The sequence below is a fragment of the Malaya genurostris genome, chromosome 3 (genome assembly GCF_030247185.1).
Source record: "Malaya genurostris strain Urasoe2022 chromosome 3, Malgen_1.1, whole genome shotgun sequence".
Classification (NCBI taxonomy): Eukaryota; Metazoa; Arthropoda; class Insecta; order Diptera; family Culicidae; genus Malaya; species Malaya genurostris.
Window position 1 is genome coordinate 190,728,655 of NC_080572.1, and position 25,818 is coordinate 190,754,472.

General features: G+C 40.7%; 2 protein-coding genes across 7 annotated transcripts in view; one reads left to right on the forward strand and one right to left on the reverse strand.

Annotated features, from left to right (window-relative positions):
- On the forward strand, nt 1-997 carry LOC131436159 (chromatin modification-related protein MEAF6). The gene is made up of 3 exons (XM_058604695.1): nt 1-192; nt 261-464; nt 526-997. Exons 1-3 carry the CDS (start codon nt 115-117, stop codon nt 874-876), a joined length of 633 nt encoding a protein of 210 aa, XP_058460678.1. The 5' UTR covers nt 1-114; the 3' UTR covers nt 877-997.
- Nucleotides 998-1,907: 910 nt separating this feature from the next.
- The window catches only part of LOC131435146 (lethal(3)malignant brain tumor-like protein 3), a 37,324-nt gene continuing 13,413 nt past the window's right edge, over nt 1,908-25,818 (reverse strand). For 2 of the 6 annotated variants that reach the window (XM_058602728.1, XM_058602730.1), the window contains exons 3-7: nt 9,990-12,812; nt 3,432-3,657; nt 3,043-3,369; nt 2,817-2,982; nt 1,908-2,751 (exon numbers count right to left, since the gene is read on the reverse strand). In XM_058602728.1, coding sequence (XP_058458711.1) covers nt 2,205-2,751; nt 2,817-2,982; nt 3,043-3,369; nt 3,432-3,657; nt 9,990-12,812 — 4,089 coding nt within the window. In that variant the 3' untranslated portion in view covers nt 1,908-2,204. Of the gene's footprint in view, nt 2,752-2,816; nt 2,983-3,042; nt 3,370-3,431; nt 3,658-9,989; nt 12,813-24,169; nt 24,379-24,590; nt 24,851-24,898; nt 25,244-25,818 lie in introns of those variants that run through there. The other 4 variants (XM_058602733.1, XM_058602734.1, XM_058602732.1 and 1 more) reach the window with 4 other exon arrangements.

Here is a 25,818-nt window from a genome sequence, read left to right on the forward strand (position 1 = left end):
TCATTAAACTCAGCTTTAAATTTTCAGTAATCAATCGATTCGTCAACAAACAAATACACGAGATTTTCGATTGGAGTTATCTTTTATTCTTCTAGAAAATAGGAGCAGATTGAAATGTCTAACAAGGCATCAAACAGTTTAGATGCAAGGACTGAGCTGGCCGAATTAGTAAAAAGGAAAGCGGAAATTTCGGTATGATCTCAGGTGTCAACTAGCGAAGACGCCGTTTTTGTTTACATTTGTTTGTGATTCGATTTTAGGAAACGCTCGCGAATTTGGAACGGCAGATTTATGCTTTCGAGGGTTCCTACTTAGAGGATACACAACTATATGGCAATATCATTCGTGGATGGGATCGTTATTTGACCACCAACAAGACAACTAATTCAAAGGCTGATAAAAGGAATCGAAAGTTTAAGGAAGCTGAACGATTATTTTCGAAGTCGTCCATCACATCGATGGCGGTCGGTATCTAATTGTTTTAACAACAATGCTGACATATATAGAACATCTTCTCTTTTGCAGGCTGTGAGTGGTCTAGTGGATCCCAACGATGCCAAGCACGACCGCAACAGTGAATCGGATTCGATGACGAACGATGATTCCAGTGACAATCAGATGGGTGCCATCAATTCGAATTCCTCCCTTGGTTCCGGTTTGGATAATTCACTGAAAAACTCGGTCAGCAAAGCAGTTAACTCCTCCAAAAACAGCATAGAGAAATCGTCGTCTTTTCTGAACCGATCGATTACCCCTACCAAGGAGGTGGTCACTCCGGCCAAGGAATCTACAACACCTAGCAGCACCGCCAAACACAAGACCAACGTTGGTTCGGTAAAGAAGAACAATTCGAATAAAAAAGTGCGACATCGCTAAATGGTCCGTTTAGTACTGAATATGACGACTTTCGGCGTTAATTCGAGTTTGAACTTTCTTGTTTGAAATCGTTTAAAGTGTAGGTTTTGTTGATAAGAGTAGAATTAAATTTTAATGTAAGATGTCCTCATGACTAGCGAAGTTCATGTAAATGGAAAAAGTATCACATCCCACATTTTTCGTCGAATCTCCGTCGTAACGTATTTTACAATCGTTTAGAATTAATTTCACAGTCTCATCTACTTTACAATTTGGAACAAATGCAATTTTTCAACGTGTTCCGTTACCCACTCGTATAAGCAAAGAACGGTCAATCCATAAAAGAATCCTTTAAGCAAGGATGGCTTTTATCGTATCAAAGAACGTTCACTAGCAACTCTTCACACGATTCAATCAGAGCCCTCAAAGAGAGACGGATATCATCGCAGCAACAAAAAACCGGCATGATCCATTTAACATAGAATAGACACTAGTGCGAGAGTGAATTTCTGAGAATCAAAGGTTAGTTCGCTGCTGTGGGGAATCTCTCTGAAGCAACAAACGGTCGCTTATTCTCGTTTCGCAATCCGATTCTCTATGAGCAGTGGATTGCGATAGAATCATTTTACTTTTGCCACTTATTTTATTATTATATTACTATTCCGTAATAATTAGGAGAGAAAGTAAACAAAGAGCATCTGTCACTTGCACTTAGGTCGTAATGGAAATTCTATACAGAATTCATCTATTACCAGTATCACGTGACTGTAGTTAGACTTTTTTTCACAAAATGTTGTTTCCTTGATTTCCATTTCAGTGTCTTCTTTGGAAATGGATATTTCTTCAACGAAGTCTTCCTTGGACTTGCATTCTAAACGACTCTACTTCGATGAAACACGTGAATTGCTTTCTACAGTCCTAGAAGGATGATGATAATAGAGTAATAAGGAAACGCTCACTTGATATTTAACCGTGTATCTATACCGATAATAGGGGCCTGGATGTACGGATATCTAAGTTTTATTAAGTAACACATAAGCGAATAACCGACGAAACTCTAAGAATAATAATTTATTACTGTTGCCTTTCGATTATATCCAATGTGCTGCTTTAGGAAGAAAACACTTAACGCGTTATGTACAATTATAACGGGAAAGAAACTAAATTATGCAGTTTTTCAACTCTACTGATAATTACTTGTCAGCTCTGGGTGACCACAATTTTTTACAAAAAAAACGGAGTTCTTTTCGAAGTGGTTAACGCACTTCTAGAACAACACCTGTGCCTAAAATCGTCTTAATCGTAATGGATATGAACAACCTTATTTTTGTGATCCCGAGCATCCGTAATTAAAACTTAACAAAATGGTTTTCCACCTGCAACCGAAGGTGTATTATTCGGTTGTAAAGTTTGATGGCGGGACCTAGCTTTACATCCAGATATTTCACCAGGTCGTCCTGAGTTAAACTCAGGAATCCTGCTCCGTTTATTTGCTCATCCCGGATCTGATTGCCGACCTCAGCGCATCCGGGAAAGTGTTCCACATAGTTGGCGACTTCCTCCACCGACCATCGCAGAGGGTTGCGTTTAAACTCAGAAAGACCTTCGATACAGCGGTCCAGTACCCGTGAGCTGTTCTTCCAAAGTTTGTAAGACTGTTTCAAGCGCGGACCGTAATCGGTTATGACCGGTAGGGCGGTTTTTATCATCGGATCTACACCAGAATTGGTTTGAGATTCCCCAGTGGCCGGAGGTTGCTGAGGTGCATCGGTTGCCGCTGTTTGTATGGAGATGTTCGGGATGTCATCGGGTTCACTTTTGATTTTCTTTACAGCGGGAGCTTCCAGCTGTACAGCGTCATGTTCAGAGCTGTAGTAGTTGGAAGTGATAATTTGACTGCAAATATAAGGAGGATAGTTAGATACAATGATTAGGTTAACATCTCAAATCAAGTGTCTTACTCATGGGTCAGTCGCGGTCGTTTTCGATCGTCCTGAAGCCAATTATCTGTCCTGTAAGGACATTCAACCACTTTCATGTGGTTCCGATTGTATGCCAATCTAGCATTTCCTTGTCCCAAACAGTACGGAACTTCGCAGGTGCTTTTGATAGAAACCGGTCGATGATCTGAAGTGGTTAAATTGTTGAAATACGAATCTGGTTACGATGGAGCATTTAAATTCTTACCAGGTGGAAATTCGATCGGATGATTGGTTCTTTTACACCAGTTTATCGGGTGGATGTCGGAACTATCATCCTCAATCCAGAAGGAGTAGAAATTTGGCCAACCATCGAAGCAGACCTTAATTTCATACCCATCGGTGGCTACAACCGTGGCAGGTCGAATCAGCATTTGGTTTTTGCGATCAACCACTTCCAGCTTCATTCCAGGTTCGAACTCCATTGGGTGGCGTGTCACAAACAGAGACTTATCTGCCGGAACAATTGTTTTTCCGATCCGACGAGACTTCAGCCGAAGATATCTTGACCAATTGAAGGATCCTTTGTTCCAATCTAGAAAAAAAACGTTGTTTTTCAATTTATAACCAAAACCGGTACCATTCGAACTACTTTACCTGGTGGCGGTGTAATGTTGTATCCATTCTCTTGGTGCCAATTGATATGATGAATGTAGGGCGAATGGACGTCCACCCAGTAGTCGTATCGTTCGTCCCATCCATCGAAGTGGACCAATATGCGATTGTCGATTTTATCGCTGACGGAGGCCACACACACCTTTCCGGACTTTTTCAAATCGTCTGCCTCCAAGCTCATACCGATTTCGAATTTATTTTCGTTTGACTGGAACAAAAATGCATATATTTAATAGTTTCGAAAATCTGGATTTACAGGAATGTCCAAATCGCAGTAAGACGCATGAACGTTTCGAGAATCACATATTCTCCGAATAAATTGAAGCGATTGGTCAAAGCAACGATGGATAGTCGGTAACGTATGAGTATCTGGGATGCTCTCCAGTCCCTTTGAATCTCTGAGAGGCTTACGGCAATTTTTAATATTACTTTGGAAGGTATGATTCGAAGAGTGAGGATCGCCACGAATGGCCCGATCTTCCGAAAGTCTGTACAGCTTTTTGGTGACGTTGATATGGTGACACGTAGCTTAGAGATGATGATGGAAACATACATCGGGTTGAGAAGCGACGGTAGGCGGATCAGACTGACTACAAAACATAATACACGAGAGATCTAAGGAAGAATCCCCACGCCGCCAACGCGCCCTCAATGTTTTCTTATTATTCACAATCGATCAACAGACACAATATTTGGTTCTAATGATAATTCCTAATAATACTCAGAAAATATGTACGTATTCTTGAACGATCTCGGCAAACCAATGCAAGCTCCGATCGCGCCGTAGTCGGTACTTCGTGTAGGAAGTCGAAGAAAAGCACTGTTACGGAAAACGCACAATGAAATAAACTTCGCGAAATGGCTTTTTTTCTTCGCGAACGTGATGGCCGAACGCTTGTCGGAATTTACTATCATACGGTTAACTTTACACAGCTCTTCGAAAACTAGCAATTGCCGATGAAGAAAGGCTGCGTCTCTCTGAGTTTCGAATAATTACATCATCGGAAAACGATAAGCGAGGTCATCCCATAGTAAAATTGACATCATTGGAGTATAATAAAAATATTAACGGTCCAAGATGACTTCCCTGTGGTATTCCGGATGATGCGAGGTACTCTTCGGACGTGTGATAGTCAATTATAATTGCTAGACGACGATTCGTGAGGTATGACTGTAGCAAATAAAGAATGTTTGAACTGAATTCAAGTCTGTCCAATTTAGCTGGATAGTGCTGCAACTGCTATTTGCTGCTGAGTCAAGATTTCACTTGGAAAAGGCCCGAGAGAGCCTAGCCGCAAGCATCTGACAGATTCTCTGTATACTACAAATTTCATTGAAATTCTTTCCTCTGTTCATTCACATGCTTCCAGAAATACTTTGGATTTGACTTCAGTTTACGTTGTATATTGTTCAAGAAGTTAGCGCTTAACTGTGTTCGTGTACAATTGATTAATCTGCTAATAGCAGACACGTGAATCTCTTTGGAGCGGCTATTTTGGTCGTTTTTAAATGTCTCACTGCCATGATGCATGCCGGCTCGATCATTTGGGTACAAAGTTAATCGCGTAGCTCATTATGTTGGAGAACATCTGCATAGTAGCGTTGACATTATCGTTGTCGAGAACTTCATTTCAATCGATTTGCTTAGAGAAATCGGTCATAATCAAGTAGTCGATTCTAATAAAATTATAGCATATGATGTCCGTTGGTTGGTAAACGACTGGACAATGCGCAATTCAGGCCCCAGTGTGGTTCTCAGCCTCTTGTCCAGTAACTCCTATCCCTACCTCCCCGCGGTGCCGGCTGGGGTACGAGTAACCATAGGAAAGATCGGGTCACCAACCCCGGTGGGACCTTGTTCGTATGCTGACAGGGAAGGGGGGCTTGACTTCTCTTCACAGAGAGCGAGCCTACCCGAGCGTCTGTTCCCCATGTTGGGGCGGTTCGAAACAGCGTCTATTCTCCATGTTAGGAGCGGCTGATTACCGTCCTTGTCAGTGTGGGACTCTAAACAGTTCTGACACGATGGCCTTCCGGCGAGACAGGAGGTTGGTGCAGACCTAACAAGTCGCCCGGAAAACATATGTTACGAACGATCAAGAAGGAAATACGACTCAGAATAATCGGCAAAGATCTACGCGACGAAATAAGGACTACGATTGGAAGCTTGGCACATGGAACTGCAAATCGCTTGGCTTCCCAGGATACGACCGAATGTTGCATGATGAGCTTCAAATCCGCAGCTTCGATGTAGTAGCACTGCAGGAACTTTGTTGGACGGGACAGAAGGTGTGAAAAAGTGGGCATCGAGCGGCTACCTTCTACCAGAGCTGCGGCACAACCAACGTTCTAGGAACGGGATTTGTAGTGTTGGGCAAGATGCGCCAGCGCGTGATTGGGTGGCAGCAAATCAGTGATAGAATGTGCGTATTGAAGATCAAGGGCCGCTTCTTCAATTACAGCATCATCAACGTGCGCTGCACACATGAGACGAGACCCGATGACGAGAAGGAAGCATTCTACGCGCAGCTGGAACAAACCTACGACAGCTGCCCACGGCGGGATGTAAACGGAAGCGGCGGCCCCCGCCCACAAACCTGTAATCCACTCGTTTGCCCGGTCTATTCAAAGCTAGGAGCTATCCCTTGGCCTCGCATTAAAAAACAGCAAGGCGGCGAAGCCGCCTTTTGTATTTATTTTCTAGTTTTAAACCACAACGAGAACAAGGCAACAAGCCGCCGAGGTAACGCAGTCCGAGTCGTCCAATCACTAATCGGAACACTAATCGGAAAACCTATAATCCAAGTGTTTCAGGCCGTTATGTATTTCAACCATTTAAATCACTCCCAGGACCATCTATGGCGGAGTGCAGATGGAAGACGGAACGTGGAGACTGCGTATGAATCACGAATTGCATCAGCTGCTAGGAGAACCACCCATCGTGCGGACAGCTAAAATCGGACGTCTACGATGGACTGGGCATGTCATAAGGATGTCGGACGACAGCCCAGTGAAAATGGTTCTTGAATCTAATCCGACTGGTACAAGAAAAAGAGGAGCGCAGCGAGCAAGGTGGATCGATCAAGTGGAGGGTGATCTCAGAAGCATCCGTGCCTTGAGTGGCTGGCGACGAGCAGCCATGGACCGAGTTATGTGGAGACGTATGCTTGATGACAGGTTGTAACCGTCGAGTAGCGCCGGATCAAGAAAAAAGAAACCACAGGAAACTCTATAACTTTATGCACCCAAGCCTGCTCGACGCAATTACCAGATGTGGTTTCGATCAATTGCCTCCAATAGTTTTCGAATTATTCAACGGGTTTCGATTAGTACGAAAGACCTCGTCCAAAATTTTGACCAGAACATCTATTCCAAGTAACAATTTGAATCGAATCTCGAAAATTTAGTTAACTGATGCTGATCGAAAATTTAGGTAACATTTAAATAATTTCAAAAATTATCGGAAGCGGCGGCCCCCGCACACAAACCTGTAATCCACTCGTTTGCCCGGTCTATTCAAAGCTAGGAGCTATCCCTTGGTCTCGCATTAAAAAACCGCAAGGCGGCGAAGCCGCCTTTTGAGTTTATTTTCTAGTTTTAAACCACAACGAGGACAAGGCAACAAGCCGCCGAGGTAACGCAGTCCGAGTCGTCCAATCACTAATCGGAACACTAATCGGAAAACCTATAATCCAAGTGTTTCAGGCCGTTATGTATTTCAACCTTTTAAATCACTCCCAGAATAAAACGAATCAAAAGAAAATATGCACAATTGAAATTATGTCAAATGAAAATTATGCCAAACAACAATTATGCCAAATGAAACAGTATATATTTTTTATTTTATGCCAAACGACAGTATGCCAAATAGATTTATGCCAAACAAAAGTTATGCCAAACAAATTTATGCCAAACAAAGTTATGCCAAACAAAATTCGGCCAAATAACGTACACCCCCACAAAGCCACCTGGAGTTCGCCTGATCAACATACGGAAAATCAAATCGACCACGTTCTCATCGACGGGCGATTCTTCTCCGACGTCATCAATGTCCGCACCTACCGCAGTGCCAACATTGATTCTGACCACTACCTTGTTGCAGTTTGTATGTGCTCAAAACTATCGACGGTGCACAACACTCGTCGCACAGGAACGCCGGGACTCAATCTCGAGCAGCTACGTAGCGTTGGTACTGCAGAGGAATACGCGCAACAACTGGAGCTAGTGCTACCAACGGACGAACAGCTTGGCGCGGCGACTCTTGAAGACGGCTGGAGGAACATAAGGTCCGCCGTTAGTAGCACTGCTGCAATCGTTCTAGGTACGGGGTTATCGAATCAAGGAAATGACTGGTTTGACGGCGAATGTCAGCAGTTGGTCTAACAGGAGAATGCAGCAAGGGCGAGAATGCTGCAACACCGCACTAGAGCGAACGAGGAACGATACAGACAGGCGCGGAACAGACAGAACACGATTTTCCGGAAGAAAAAGCGCCACCAGGAAGACCAAGATCGCGAAGCTATGGAACAGCTGTACCGCGCAAATGACACACGGAAGTTCTATGAAAAGGTGAACCGCCACAGGCCGGAATGTGCAGAGATACCAGTGGTAACCTTCTCACGAACGAACGTGAGGTGATCGACAGGTGGAAGCAGTACTATGACCAGCATCTGAATGGCGAAGCACAAGATACAGAGAACGGTACAGGAATCAATCTGGGTGCACGCTCAGCCGACGACAGATTCCCAGCCCCTGATCTGTCGAAGATAAGTGAGGAGATCGGCAAGCTGAGGAACAAAAAAGCGCGGTCAATGACCAGTTGCCAAGCGAGCTGCTCAAACATGGAGGAGAGGCACTGGCTAGAGCGCTGCACTGGATGATTTCTAGGATTTGGGAGGAGGAGATTCTACCGCAGGAATGGATGGATGGAGTTGTATGTCCCGTCTTCAAAAAGGGCGATAAGCTAGATTGTTGCAATTACCGCGCAATCACATTGCTCAACGCCGCCTACAATGTACTCTCCCAAATTCTTTGCCGTCGTCTATCACCAATAGCTAAGGAATTCATAGAGCCGTAACAAGCGGGATTTACTGGAGCCCACGCCACTACGGATCACATATTCGCGATAAGACAAGTACTCCAGAAGTGTCGTGAATACAACCTATTCATTGACTTCAAAGCGGCATACGACACAATCGATCGAGAACAGCTATGGCAGATAATGCACGAATACGGTTTCCCGGATAAACTGACGCGATTGGTCAAAGCAACGATAGATAGAGTGATGTGCTACGTCCGAGTATCTGGGACGCTCTCGAGTCCCTTCGAATCTCGGAGAGGGCTACGTCAAGGTGATGGACTTTCCTGTATCTTGTTCAATATTGCCCTGGAAGGTGTGATTCGAAGAGCGAGGATCGACACGAGTGGCACGATCTTCCGAAAGTCCGTACAACTTTTTGGCTTCACTGACGATATTGATATTGTGACACGTAACCTTGAGAAGATGATGGAAACCTACATCGGACTGAAAGCTGAAGCTAGGCGTATCGGACTGGCCATAAATGCGTCGAAAACAAAATACATGAGAGGAAGAGGCTCTAGAGAAGAAACACTACGCCTTCCACCACGAATATTGATAGACGGTGACGATATCGAGGTGGTTCACGAGTTCGTGTATTTGGGCTCACTGGTGACCGCCGATAATGGCACCAGCAGAGAAATACAGAGACGTATTTTGGCAGGAAATCGTGCGTACTTTGGACTCAGAAAAACCCTCCGATCGAGAAAAGTACGCAACCGCACGAAATTGACCATCTACAAAACGCTCATTAGACCGGTTGTTCTCTATGGCCACGAGACCTGGACTATGCTGGCAGAGGACCAACGCGCCCTCAGTGTTTTCGAAAGAAAGGTACTGAGGACCATCTATGGCGGAGTGCAGATGGAAGATGGAACGTGGAGACTGCGTATGAATCACGAATTGCATCAGCTGCTAGGAGAACCACCCATCGTGCGGACAGCTAAAATCGGACGTCTACGATGGACTGGGCATGTCATAAGGATGTCGGACGACAGCCCAGTGAAAATGGTTCTTGAATCTAATCCGACTGGTACAAGAAAAAGAGGAGCGCAGCGAGCAAGGTGGATCGATCAAGTGGAGGGTGATCTCAGAAGCATCCGTGCCTTGAGTGGCTGGCGACGAGCAGCCATGGACCGAGTTATGTGGAGACGTATGCTTGATGACAGGTTGTAACCGTCGAGTAGCGCCGGATCAAGAAAAAAGAAACCACAGGAAACTCTATAACTTTATGCACCCAAGCCTGCTCGACGCAATTACCAGATGTGGTTTCGATCAATTGCCTCCAATAGTTTTCGAATTATTCAACGGGTTTCGATTAGTACGAAAGACCTCGTCCAAAATTTTGACCAGAACATCTATTCCAAGTAACAATTTGAATCGAATCTCGAAAAGTTAGTTAACTGATGCTGATCGAAAATTTAGGTAACATTTAAATAATTTCAAAAATTATTATCACTTACCGTTGAGTTCAGGTGCGTGAACAGATATCTCGACGCAGCCATCGAGTGCGTTTTAGTGAGGTAATCGATCCAGCTGAACTGTCCCTCGTAGCCGTTCGGTGGTTGCAGAACACGTCCCGTCTTGCGACACCAGCCGGGCTGGAATATATCCAGCGAATCGGCATTGATCCAAAAGTCGTAATACCGTGAATACCCGTCGAAGCTCAAACGCATTCGATAGCCACGGACTTCGGCGATGGTGCACACGCAGAAAAGCGAATTATTCTCCGGATCGATGGCTTCTAGTTTCATTCCGGCACGGAATTTATTCGGTCCGCTCGGGAACGGGTTGACAAATAGATTCACCGGTGCGGGGGTTCCTTGCGCTTTTAACAAATAGTTCTCCCAGGTAAACCGTGGTACGTTGGATGACTCGGACAGAGCGATTGGAACGTCGGCAATAGATTTGATTGCTGTTTCTTTATTTCTCGCAATGTTTTTCTCTTTGAAAGCATTGCTGAAGTTTATAGAACTTCCCAGCGAATCGTCATCGCTTGTTGGAAGCGGTGTGTTGTTGGACATTTCCGACTCCGATGAACCCAATCCTTTTCGCTGCAAAGATTTTGATCGAGCTATACTCGCTAGTACGGATTCGTTTTTGCTCAGTTTCATACAAGTTACTGAACAATAGTCTGGAGTAGCAAAATCGGTGGCGACACCGCGACTGCGACAACATCGGCAACGGTACGATATTTCCTCGGGTAACATTTTTCGCTTGTCACGATTAGTTTTGAACGTTGTTCGGCTAGATATTGGCTCCTTGAGTGATTCGTAAACATTTGTTTTCACATGTTTCGAATACTCTTTGGGTTCCATCGGTTCTACCAGACCAAACTGATTGAACTGGAAGTGAAGATAACTGTTTCGCATGTATCCAATTCCATCGTCCCATTTGAACAAGTCCGAAGGAGTAGAACCAAAATCCCCTTCGATGTAGTCTTTTTCTTCTTTGTCTTCACGGTCCGCTACCGATCTTGACTCGGATCTCGTTTTTTCTCGATAAGTTTTGTTAGAGATCGCCTGGTTTCTTTTGTAAATTTCGATCGCAGCTTGCAGCTTGTCTTGATCGAAAGCTGGTGTTGATTCCGATGAAGTACCTTCCTTCTTGGGAGGACTGATTGTATTCAAACTCGATGCTGACGTTTTAATACTGCGGCTTTCATCGGACTCTATTTCAAACTTTTCATTGCAAAGCAGTGACGTAAGCGATCTGGTGGGCGTGCTTCGATGACTTTTCGATTTTCTCTTTGGTTTTAATTTAAAAATCGACAAAGGTTTTGGCATCGGAGCAACCTCATCCTCCACTGGCAGACTTTCTTGTTTAACAGGCTCCGATAGACGCCTCATTCGGGATAGGCTTTGCAACTCCTGGATTTCCGAGTTGGATCGTTTCTGCATTCGAGGACTGACCATCTGTTCGTTCCATAAATTTTCCAGAATTTCACGCTGTTCTTCGATTGGTGTTTTGGATCGACCTGGTCCTTCGTAGACTTCAGGTTCATCAACCAGCATAGGTTGCTCCTCAACTTTCGTATCCTCTGCATCTCCATTCGAAGTCGACATTTGTGTTTGATTACTTTCCGGTGCATTTTGCTGTTGATCCATCTCGATGGGTTCAAATTGATCAGCTTCGTCTTCAGTTTGTTCCTTGCTGTCTTGGCTACAACCATCAAGAACCTGCTCCGTAGTAGTCGATGAAACCTCCGTTTCGGAAATGTCTACCTGCGAATTACTCTGTGACACGGTTCTAATATCTTGATCCGTATCGCAAGGACCAGCCGATTCAGTCGCAAACGCATCATTCATTGTCGATTGTGGTATTTCCTCTTCCATTGAGGCTAGTTGTGGCAGAGTCGGACTTATCACTTGTGTAACGGTTATATTATTGCTGGCACACGAGGGAAAAATCGCTTGTACGCTGGTAGAAATCTTATCGATTGTGGTTCTCGGTGCCAGTGGTGGAATGAGCGGCGGTGTTGCCGTTTGAACAATAATTTGAGCTGGCCCGGGCTGCGTAGCTGTCGAACGCGTCGCTGATACCGACTGTATCGGACGCCTACGGTTGCCAGGAGCGGTGATAATAATTTTACGTTTCAATTCCGGCCTAGACACCGGCGACAGCGGAGGCGTTACTGGAACTATTCTAGATTGTCCAGCTGTTGGTCCAGGTCCCAAATGGTTTTCAGGTGTTTTGTAGATAATTTTGTTGATGATTACTTTGTTTTGATTGGGTGAAAGTACGGCAGTGTGAGGAGGCGCTATGGATGCTGGCGAAACGGGTCGGATGGCTTTCATAAGCGAAGAAGTTTGCGGGGAGAGCGGCGCCTGTGGTACAACAGGGATTTGGGATAACTGCTGCTGTGAAAGTGGTTGCGATGGAACTAGCTGAGGCGGTTGAATGACGTGTTGCGGTTTTGAGATCGGAATCGGCAGCGGATCATTCCCGGCGGTCACTTTAATAGTCGTTCCAAATGGAAGTACATGGTGACTGACGTTGGGCAATCCCGCGGCCGACGGCTGGCTGTTGTTTTCCCCAGATGACTTTATGACGGTGCTGGTGTAGTTCGTAATGACGGGCTTAGGAGCAATCGGTTTCAAAATTTTAATTGAAGGCGGCAATCGCTTCAGCTCTGCGGCGCTGGATATTCCAATTGTACTCGGCTGGATCATGGTCATAGCTGGCGGCATGACTTGTTGCTGCTGGCCCATCGGAGCGATCATTTTTTGCTGTAACGACATAATATTCGTGTTGCCAATTTGGAGTTTAAATCCAGGGGTTTGCATCTGCAAATAGAAAGAAATTAAACATGTTTAGGAAATTTATTCAATAAATAACATTATATTATGTATAAACTTTTAGCAGATATGTGCGATAGTTCATTTTATTCATGGACTTTACCCTGGAACCATAGGAAGAACATCTAATCATCGATAGGTGATAGGAAAACGAAGGTAACAGAGCGGAAAATAAAGATCTGGCAGAAATTGCCTTTGTACGAAAAGCAAAATCAAAAGACTAGTACAGGGTCCGCCATCTAACATGTTTTTTTTAACTAGCGGTTATTTCGACATTGGTAACCTTAATGTCACTTCTGATTTGACAGAAACTTAGTTTTATCCTTCCGCTGAACGAAAATGTTGTGTATATGCTTGAGGAACGCGTGAAAATAGTGCCAACTGGCCTTGCGACCAGCTTGAAGAAGACGCCGATTTTTGCCAAAAAATCATCTTCTCGGATGAGGCACATTTTAATCTCGGCGGGTATGTTAATAAGCAAAATTATCGCATCTGGGGGACGGAAAACCCGCACGTTATCATGGAGAAGCCGATGCATCCTCAGAGAGTGACGGTTTGGTGCGGATTTTTGTCTGGCGGCATCATTGGGCCATTTTTCTTCGAAAATGAGGCAGGAGCCGCCGCCACGGTCAATGGCGAGAGCTACCGCGCCATGTTTATAGCGATTGGTTCTTCCCGTTACTTGAAGAGGAAGACTTGGACACCATTTGGTTCCAACAAGACGGCGCTCCGTGCCACACAGCCAACGCTACGATCGATCTTCTGCGCACAGTCTTCGAAGATCAAATTATCAGTCAAAATTCGGATGTCTTTTGGCCGCCTCGGAGCTGTGATTAGATGCCGTTAGCGCAAATTCAGCAGCTAGAAGTTCTATATGAAAGATCTATAATAGAACAGAAACTGGAACAAACGTATCCCCAGCAAGCCGTTCTACAAGGATAAATTTTTAAATATTACCATTTAATTCTGTTATAAGTATATCACGTCACTATACAAATTCACTATGTATCTCACGACACTATAATTCTTGTATAATAAACGTCACATCACATATGCACATTTCGAATACAATTTATATTCATCTTCAGTGTGATAGTTTTGTTTAGTTATTGAAAGAATGCTGTAATGTTGTTCCTTTTATATGGAACGGAAGTAGGTAGATTCCTACAACAGGTATAAACACCTCGAAAAAAAAATTATCTAATTTGTTTAGGGTAGGGAGAGATTAAGTGTTTTCTATGTTTGTCTGTCCCCTGTGTGTAGGTAGTAACTTAAAGAGCCAGGAAGACCTATTTCCTTGGTCTCTGTTTAGTAAAGAAGTGGAATTGTGTTTGAAAATTTCCAGACTTTCTGCCGAATCTAATTTCCATGGGTTGGAAATTTGTCTTAAAATTTTTATGTCATTTGTAGTGAAATCATGGTTTTCGGAAAAGGCATGCTCAGCTACTTTCGACTTGAAATGGTGTGATAAACCCCGTTCCAGATCCTTGGATACTTTCCCTGTTTCCGCTATGTGTTCCTTGAAACGGATATCTAATGATCTCTTTGTTTGTCCAATGTATAATTTATCACAATGAGAACATGAAATTTTGTATACCCCCGATTTTTTCAATTTGTCAGTAGGATCTTTAGTAGATCCTAGTAAAGTTTTCAACTGGTTGCTAGTACTACTGAACACTAAATCCAAGCCAAAGGGTTTTAATTTTGATTTAAGTGGATATGCCATGTTAGAGTTGAAGTCTACCGATATTCTTTTCAAGGTTTCTGATAGGGGGGTCAAAGTTGTGAGTGATAATTTTTTCAATGATCTTAATTTCTTATCGAGGATTGTTTGGATTGAGCGCTCCGGATATCCATTGAGCTTTCCAATTTCGAAGATAAAATTTTTCTCTTTCACTACCGCATCATCTCTGAGGGGTAATGTTAGCATTCTGTGAAACATATGGTGAAATGCTGCCATTTTATGTTGGTGAGAATGGTTAGAAATATTAGGTATAACTCGCTCTGTATTGGTTGGCTTCCTATATATTTCGAAAGATAAAGTTTTCGCCTCCCGTATAATGAGAACATCTAAGAAAGGTAAACTGTTGTTTGTCTCCCTCTCGCAGGTGAATTTTATGTTCCTATGTAAATTGTTGATTGTATCCAAAAAATTTTCCAAATCGTTACGCTTGATGATGCAAAATATATCATCAACGTATCTCCACCAGCGATTTGGTAGTAATCCTCGTTTATTTAAAAGTTCTTCGAGGTTTGCCATAAATAATTCGCATAAAAATGGGAGAGCGGATTACCCATTGGGGCCCCTTGTAATTGTTTATAATATTCCCCTCTGAATTTGAAATAATTTACATCCATGCAAAGCCGGGTTAGAGTAAGGTAAGACCTTACTTTGCATTTCCATAAACTACTACTTTTTTGTTTAACTAACCAATCTTCCAACAGATTGATTGAGTCCTTCACCGGGACACTTGGGAATAAGGAGGCTACATCGAAGGATACCATTATTTCGTCATCTTCGATTTCACCTGAGTTCAGAAGTTGAGTAGCGAATTCCTGTGTATTGGGAATGGATCTACTAAAAAACTTTTTCGGCATATTTTTGAATTCTTCCACTAGCCATTTGGAGATTTTTTGGGTAGGGGCTCCTACTGAAGAGATGATTTCCCTTATTTCATTCCCAGGTTTATGGACTTTAGGTAATCCTTTGATTTTTGGTAATGAAGGGTTAGGGACTTTGAGGCGGCTGAGATTGATATCGAAGTTAGGGTTACATTCTATGAGAGTTTTATCTATTTTTTTGATAATTTCTGGAAGGGGGTCGGACCTTTGTTTCCTATATGGTCCGTCATTAATTTTTTGGATGATTATGCTGTCATAATCATCCTTATCTATAATAACAACTTTGTTTCCCTTGTCAGCTTTAACATAAAAAACTGGCTTTTCCCGCAATTGTTTAACTAGCTCTCTTTCATTTTTAGTTTGTTCATTTCTTAATGGAGTATTTTTAATGACTTCAGCTACAATAGTCCTGGCGTCATTTATTTTCGAAAAAGGAAGGTTACAGCTATCTAGACCTGTTTCAACGTCTATAATAACCTGTTCGAGATTAACTTTGGAAGAAATGGCATAATTTAACCCCAAGTTGAGAAGATTTGTTTGTTCGTGTGTGAAATTTTGTGATGAACGATTAACTAGGAAGTTTTCTGAAAACTGTACCGAAGGTTTTGGAGAATGGACCATACGGTTTTGGGAAAGTAAATTTTCAAATTTTTTGTTGAGTAGAGTTCGTTTGCGTTCTGATTCACAGTGCTCAGCGAACTTTACCTTGGCTAGAAAAATTTCGAAACCATGGGGGTATTGTTTTGCTAGTTTTAAATGGAGATTATAACATTCCAAGGTTTTTATACTTTGGATGCTATACAACTTTTTTAAATTTTCTTTTAAAATTTCCCTCTGAATTTTACCCATAATGTTATTAGAGAAAGATTTCCTACCCCGTATTTTACAGCATGTCGGAATAATTCCAAAGCTCTTGCACCTTTTCAAAAATGCAATATCTTTCGATAATCCCGCAATTTTCTTTCTTAACTTTAAAAACCTATTATTGGTCTACGATGCCGTTCTATTTTTTGTATATTTTAAACACGAGTAAAACACTGCTGAGGCTGCCAGTTTCTCTTGTTATAAAATTCAGATTTAAATTTTGTAACTGACATAAATTATGAATCTAGAACTAGAACACTACTGAATATGCCCTTAGACTATTATCGTTGGGAAGCTGTCAAAGATAAGTGTTATGTGGACAAGCCAGAGACAATTCAAGCCTTGAAGGACAACATTCGTGCAGCCATAGCTGAAATAAAGCTGCATACAATCGAAAATGTACTAAAAAACTGGACCGACCGTATGGCGTACTGCAAGGCCAGCCGAGGCAGCCATTTGAATGAAATTATATTCCACAATTAATCGGAAGGATTGTACTTTAATATGAAAGAATAAATTTTGAAATCGGATGAACCGTTTGTGTTTTATTGCATGTTTAAAAAAAAGTTACATGGCGGACCCTGTATATAGTCGTTCTTGTTTACGTCCGCATCGTAAACAAGAAACATTCGTAAAGACTGTCCCAGAAAGTATGGACGCACTTTTATTTCGCTGTAAATAATTCACAAGTGTTATTCAATTTTTTTTCGATATACTGATAATATTAGACTACAACAACAGAATATTATTCTCAACATTTGCTACTTAGCCATTGTAGACTAGCTGGCGCACCTTCTTGTGAACGTTCCTCAATTAATTCCGTATAGACTTCTTGGCAACAAGTTTTGACACTTTTTCCCAATCTTTTTCGAACTGTTGAATGGTTTCGGCTGCCGAGACATGTTTTCTAAGATGTGCCTCCGTTAATCCACAAAATTCCTCAATTGGTCGAAGTTGTGGGCAATTTGGTGAATTCATGTCTTTTGGGACGAAAGTGACATTTTTGGTAGTATACCATTCTACCGTTTATTTCGAGTAGTGGCAAAAAGCAAGATCTGGCTAGACGACAACAGCATCCTTGTGGCTTCGTATCATGGGTAGAAGTCGTTTTTGTAAACATTCCTTGATGTATATTTCGCTGTTCATTGAAGCAGTGGTGATGAAGGGTTTCGAAATCTTACCGCAGCTACAAATTGTTTGCCAGACCATAGCTTTCTTACAAATTTTTCGACTTCAATCGATGTCTCGGACTGGTTTAACACTTCCCCTTTTCGCACCGTATAATATTGTGGTCCCGGCAAGAATTTGTAATCGAGTTTCACGTAGGTTTCGTCGTCCATGATTATGCAGTTCAAATTTCCAGCAAGAATCGTATTGGACAGCTTTTGAACCCTCGGCCTGATCGATGCTTCTTGTTTCGGACTACGTTTTGGTTGTTTCTGCTTCTTATAGGTTCGAAGATTCAAACGTTCTCTAGCACGAAGAACATTTGACTTCGAAGTGCCCACTTTTTTGGCCACATCCCGAACTGAAATCTCCTTCTTTTGCTCGAACGCCTTTAGTATACGTTTATCCAACTGAGGGTTAGCAGGACCTTTTTTTCGACCCGTTTTCGGTTTATCCTCAAAGGTGTTATCCTCACCGAACTTCCTGATTGCATTTCGCACGGCTTTTTCACTTACTCCTTCCATTTTTGCTATCTTTCTCAGTGACAGTCCGCGTTCTGTGCACCATTTGTACACAATTTTTCGACGTTGTTCTGCTGAAAGTCCACGCATTTCGAAACAAACTAATGAAAACGAATAAACAACTGCACAAGTGGTTAGAGAAGAGTGTAAACAACAGGGCGCAGCCATAAAAATTGACAGATTCTGAACCATTGCGAAATGGCAGTGGTTTTTGGTTGCGTCCATACTTCCTGGGACAGTCTTTAGGAACGAATCCTTTCGCATGTCGACGAGTAATCAAAAAATCAAATGGTATTCTGGACATTTATTTCGAATCGTTATAGATTCTTCAATTGCTATTAAATCGATGTGTTTTTACTGAATGTTTAAGAAAACTTATTTCCAAGGCGACAAATGTGTTTCTGAACGAATAAGTAAAAAGAACTATCAATCTTTATTGCACTAAAAAAGTTCGTGCAAAATGACGTATAGAAAATAGAACACATAATAAATGTGCAACGTCCACAAGTACATAAAATCGATTGGTAGAATGCCATAACTAACTATTTATTTTACTATTCTGATGATCAAAGCAATTAAAGATAACAAGATCTTCTTGCTGTCACTAATTCTTCATTCCCCCTTTCTACGTTTCTCCACCATCTCGATGTCAACTAATTAGATCTTTATCGTTTTTAGTCATTCGTTCTCATACCCCCTTTTTCACCCCGTTTTCCACAAAATTACTTCTCTATACTTCTTTCATTCTCTTAGGCAACATCATCGCCCACGAGAAAACTGCTCCAGTCGATGACCAACATGCGGGCCACCCGCTGGGTCTCTGTGACCTGGGGGTGTTTTCCGCGGACCCATTGAAACGTATAATCGTCATCTGGAAGACACTAGTGTCATATTTAATCCACCGAATATTGCCGATCGCCAGCTGCAGACTGAATCTGCCAGAATCGACCATTGCGACCGGAGTTCGCCACTACCCTAATGATAATACCCTACACAGATAAAAATATTTTGTGATTTTACATTTATTTTCATGCACATATTTGGAGCAGGAAATTGAATGGAAATTTACATTGCAAAACGAAGGGATTTGTAAATATACAGTCTTGTTCAATGAAAATCTAAAGGAATTTTAATGTAATTTTACATCAATCATAGTTTTAAATCAGATTTTTGTTTCAATTGATGTCTATTTCATAGTACTATCGGTTTACATGTCGTGTAAGTTTCATCTTTTCTTTCTGTGTAGTTTTAAGTTAGTTATTAATTAAAATAAGAAAATACCCTTGGCATCTTAGAGCAGTGTGCCTTCAAATATGTTACTATTGAATAAAAAAAAACAAACGAAAGTAATTCTCAGATGATTTATTTTCATCATATCTATATTTTTTTTTCATTGGGAATAGGAAATTTTTAGTACAATTAAATCTAAAAATTACCATCAAGGGAATAAACTCCTCTACATTTTCTGCGAGTATTTTTGCACAAAACGTTACCTTCTTTTTTTTCGTTTTTGTTTGAGAAACAGATATTTTTGATGAAGATTCAACAAATCTGTTTAGAATTTTCATTACGACCTAAATGCAATGACAGATTCTCTTTGTTTACTTTCACTTTCGATTATTACAGTACTCTTAGTATACATTTTCACTATATGGGAGTATTCTAACTCGCTAATAATATGAGAGTATTCCGTAATAATTCAAAGAGAAAGTAAACAAAAAGAATTTGTCATTTACATTTAGGTCGTAAAGAAAACTCTATACAGAAATGTTAGCAAAATTAATGTGACACGCGCTGAACAACAATGAACAATGAAAGGGTGCAATCAACTGGTTTTTCAAAACTGAAGATTTGGATACGATTGGTAAAAAATAGGACATTGGATACAAACTGGAAAAAGACATCATATTATTGTTCTCATCATTACAAATGCAAATTAGATTCTAGTTCACAGACTCCCGAGCCTTTAAATCACTACAATATATCAATATTATTTCATATTTTTACGTCAAATATTCCGACACTCTCACTGTTTGCTGATGACCCCTCTCTCATCTACATGATTTATTCATTAATTACCAGAAGGTACAATGACTTGAATTTATTGGTTAGAAAATATGCATCAACGAAACTAAAACTCAAGTTGTCATATTTCTCCACTCTAAATTTCCCATATTTATTCAACCTGAGAATAATGAATTTAAAATCAACGGCTCTGAAATACAGGGTGGCAAGTGAATTAGTGATTTCAATTTACCGGTTTTTTCGCTTTTCCCGGCGCGCTAGACTAAAAATTCCCGTTTTTTTAACAGGCCCAAATAGCCTATGTTCAGTTTTTTTTAAATATTTCTCTCATTCAAGCTTTTAGTTGAAATCCCATGTCCAAAAAAACATCGAGAGCTGAGAAATAAGTATTTTTCGGGTATCTGCTTGGAACTACGATTAAAAATCTCATCCACAGTTTGTCCGAACGTTCATATTCTGAACTAACAGTACCATCCAGCCCAATGTATTCCATCTTTATTTTATCCTTTACTTTGCCAGTACTTCGATGTAACAATGGGATCAAAACAAGAAACATATCTGGCCAACGATGAATCAGTCTTGCATTTTACTAAGGAATGAAGCATCAAAATTCTTGCAATTTTCTTGAAAAATCAACACATTTTATTAAAACTTCTTGCTTTTTTCCGATAATGCTCTTAAGCGCAGCTTTCACATTATATTCGATTATTGGTGGTGTTTTGAAGTGTTTCAGAAATATCATCAGTTATTTTAAAGCCTAATGATGAAGACTTAAATTTAAAGTCGCACAATTAAAATTAAAATAATAATTTTTCGAACTATTCAATCTTTTTCAAGGCTACCCCTGAAACAGTCTTTTTAAGGTTATCTGGAAATCAGTCTTTCTTAAAACATATGCAAGTTAGGGGTGTATTCTAGAAATGGGCAAAACCGTTCATTTCAAAGAACTGTTGAAAACTTGATAGTTGTGCCGAAAGAATTAGTTCTATTGAACCGTTCTTTCGTTTTTCGGAAACTTTGTATGTTTCTTCGAAAATAATCTGGGAGCTACAAATCATATTTTGCAGTAAACAGATTCAATAATAGTGAGTGCTTTTTGCATCTGTTCTACCAATAATCATTCTCTTTTGTATACATTTTCAAAGTTCGCAAACTTCTACCAGATTCCTCAAACCAGCAAACGTTCCGAAAGACGCAACTTATTTGTATACATACTCAAAGAACTCGATTACTTTCATTTCTATTGAGAAGAATAGAGAGGTATCATTCTTTAGTAAAGAACTCCAGTTCAATCAATCTTCGAGGAGAACTAGTTCGCGGACTGACCATCTCTAGTGTATTCCAATACAATTTTAGCCTGGTATAGTCTGGAAAAAAATACAAGGTTGAAAATTAAAAATGAATGAACTAAAGAACAACACTCCTCCCGCAAACCCGATTCCTTCTAACAATCAGTCGCGTCTTGTGACAAAATTTACGGGTCGTGCACTGCTTATATGGTATGATATCAGAACCGTTTCGACGTTGCAACTGAGACAGCAATTCATTTTCAACTGCCATAAGCATAAGCCACCGAAGCCTCTCCTGAATGTGTGCATACAAGTTCTCATAGAGCCTATTTGAGAAGGTGTGCAGTGCACAAGGTGCACATGAGTAGGAGACGCCACTGCTAATAACATATATGATATTCTTTCAGAGTTGGGTTTTGGCGAGAGAACAAAATTCTTCTAGAATTCCTAAAATGTACGCTTGTCACTTTGGAAAAACAACAACAATCTATGCCTCTAGTGACTAAGATGATCTAAATTTGATTCGCCTATCATCGACAATCTTCGACTGCTCCTTCGTCGACATCAATATCCTCATCATAGCTGATAATCTTCGAAAAAAATTAAACAGAGATTCACTAAACAGGCTCTTACGAACTCTGAAAAACCAATTTTAGCCGTCAAAGAAGGAAATCAAATACTCCTTGCAAACAGTGGATAAAACGAAAGTCGGCAGCTTTGTCGATTTTGTGAATCCTATTAAAATCAATACTAAGAGTACTAAACAAATATTGTCACAATTTGACATTACTGAGACAAATTTTGGTGAAATTAGGGGAATCATTAGCTGGCAACTAAAAACACGGCTCCTAAGAATTCCTAAAATATTTATTAAACATGTTACCTGATGTTATTTTTACCTTTATGCATACTTATTCTGAAATATGAAGACAAACACTAAAAAAAACCTAAGTGCAAATGACAGTTCCTCTTTCTTTACACTTTCTTTCGATTATTACGATCCTATCGGCAATCCTTCTATCTTACACTTTGCAGAAAATAACGACTGAAACTATGAAACTATCAACTTTCGATCTGCTGTTGAAAAAATGTTGAAAAATACAGGAATACGCCGTAATAATTAAAAGAGAAAATAAACAAAGAGAAACTGACATTCGCACTTGGAACCTTTTCTAATATTTGTCAAGATTCAATAGAAATCCAGCAGAAGCATCCAAATTCTCGGTGATTTTTCAAAAGGACGTACAAGCAAGTGACAGTTTCTCTTTGTTTACTTCTCTTCTATTAATTACCAAGCGGTTTTCACGTTTATCACTCAACTCTTTGCATGAAATGATACCCGAAACTTTCGACTTTCAAACAGAATAGTGATATCAAAGAAAATCCTTTTAATAACATCACAATAATCGAAAGAGAGAGTGATTAAAGAGAAACTTTCACTTGCTTATACGCCCTTTTGAAAAATTACCCGAGAATTATCCTTATTTTCCATTATGAGCATTCAGTGTGCTGTTATTGATGACAACTAAAAAAGCTCTTATTGATTTAAAATTGCTATCAAACCCATTCAAAAACCGTCGAGATATGAGGGGTTGGCCCCATTTTCAATGGATTGTGCACCATTGAACCTGTGTGGGACTATAAGATGTTTCAAAACTTGTACTGAACTTCTAGTTCAAACATAAAATTGCCTCCATCTTTTCATTTATTGTATCAGGAAAATCATAATGCTGAAAATCGTTACTAAGATTAGGACTAGTAATTTTTTTCCCGGATTCGCACTAAAATTCCCGCCTTTTTCCCGGCTTTTCCCGGTATAACCAAATTCCCGACTTTTTCCCGGTTTTCCCGGTCCCTTGCCACCCCGGAAATAGATTGGTCGAACCATGGACAGCAACTTTCTCTTTCAGTCGCATGAGCACAAAACAGTTCTAAAATGCAATGCATTCTACTGAGATCTCTTTACCCAATGATTAACAGAAATTACAAACAAACTAGCTATTCACTAACTATACAAAAACGCAAACAAAATATGGACAAAATGATGAAAACGAACTGCATTAATTTTTTTATTGAATAAAGTGATCTTGTGGAAATAAAAGATTTTTTTAACACGATATCAAGCAGGTCATTGAGTAGCTAAGTTGCCGTGGTAAAACAAGATATAACAAGATTTACATTCAACGAAATACTCCGTTCATTTATGCTATTCACTATTGACGCGGTTCAACTAGAGCTATTCTCGTTATTGACGTTTCTGTTCGAAAAGAGAGGAAGAGAAAGAGTAAATCCCATAACTAATGGATAAGATAAGAAAAAGATGTGTGATGAATATGAGCTCATCAATTCCCGAAAGAATACTTAAAACTAGTCCATTGTTTTTTTTGTGATTCATAACATCATCATTTGCGTCAAATTGACGAAAACATAAAAGCCAAAAATAATTCTTCTATTATTGTCCTCGGTACCCTGTTTATAACTGAATGGACTGATTTCAACATCAGATTAATTCAATCGTAATAACAGTGTATTAATCAGATTAGCATAGATAATCGCTGCTATAGCAGCAATTTAGTTCTGTTGAATTTTTTTACTGCTGAGTAGATGTTACAAACATAGAGATCTATTACTTAAACTATTTTCTGGAAAAAAAATTATAGTATTATTCGTCGAAAAGCTGTAATGTAACATTATTGCCGAAACGTCTCTACTCATATATTGTTCATTGAAAAGTTCGTCTCAGTAACTTATTGCACTTCACTTAATGATGTGTTAAATTAGACACTACTAGAAACAAATTCTAGAGTATAACATCGCACAGAGAAAAACCAATAAATCTAACTAATGACGAAATTACTGTATTCATAAGAGATCACAGCAAACAACGCATGTAACCGGACATTATTTTGCTAGCTCTCATCACTGACATCGACAGTTTTTACTTGCAAATGCAATATAGCCAGCATCGGTTCGGTCAATAGGCATGTCAGGATTTACGGTGCAACACTTTTAACACTATTAATCTGAGCACTGCGGAGCAGTATGCTGCACTCTAGGCGAATCAATTGCTGTGCCAGCAAAATTGATCAATCAAATCAACACGCATTTCGAACCGCACACTATAAACTGTAAACGCTTGGCCAATCGAAGATCAGCAGGGTGAAAAACCCCGACTTCCTTGCTGTACACAAGAACTATCACGTTTCGAAGCTTATTGATGCTCGACCTTGCTATAAATTACGCAAGGTGTATTTTTCACAAATCGTAAGGCGTGTTACCATTCGCAAAGAATGAAGAGTTCCTCACTCGACAATGTGGGAACACACACCGGTCTTTTTCATTCGAATCGCAACTTTTTTTCCAGTACGAGAGAAGGTAATAGAACTGCGGTGAACCAGCAGCGACAGCAGCCATGTTGATCACGAATTCAATCTTTGTTTAACAGTCTGCGATACGGGGAACCAATCAGGATAACTAACGCGATGAAACATAGCCAATGGGACCATATTGTGAAAACCAAAAAATAACATTCGAAGAAAACGGCGTGTCTGAGAACGACAAAGGTGACACAGTGGGACGCACGTACCTGTGTGACAGAAGCACCTCGTATTTTCACATTACTCGCTCACTACTGTGTGGTGTGGTGATATCTTGCTTGCTGCTTCGGTACAATAGTCCACAGTTCCACAATCACCTTCACCGTACTCTTATCACACACAACAATGACACAAACGATGAAATTGCTTGCAGGATTTGCGATCCTTGGTGGACATTCCACTCCACAAAGCTAATGGTGACGAGAAAAGCCGCTGCACAATCTCGAACACATGATCTCACGTTTGTAGCCTAACAGATTGATGTGCACTCTGCTGTTAGATGGACTGAGTTTCGCGTAAGCAGCCTTTTGCTCCGTTGCTCGATTCGACAGTGAATAGTAGACAGCAAATGCTCGCTTCTCGCGACTGCTGAGTCTCTCACATTCAGCTGAAATACATGTTTCACTCTAATACCAGTCCGGGCTTAGCTATAGATATGTAGGACCACGTATACCTACATGTAATCAGCAACAGCAGCTCGCATGCCGCTCGCTTTCTTGCTGCTCGATGTATTTACGAACAGAATTTATTCGCTAGTTGAACTGCTAATCGAACTTGGACTTGGTTGGTACCCTTTTCGATTGTTTTACGCAGCATTTCGTTGCCAGCAGTGTTTTAACGTGTTCGAGCTGAGTTCTTTATCGAAAAAAACCGTAACCTTTGGGTACATATGCAATGTCAGTACACGTGGTGTTTGCCTTTTTTTTCTCACGGCCAACGTGATGCCGTTCTACAAGTTTGACGTAGAAGTTCTTTTAGTAACAAAAATGTCTCTTCAACTTTTGAATGAACCTTGTACTTTCGGCTGTGTCGAATAAATAAGAGACGTATGAAAACAATACCACTTGCATGTAGCACGAATACGAAGTATTTAATAAACTTTTAGATAATTGAACTTAACCCATTATGT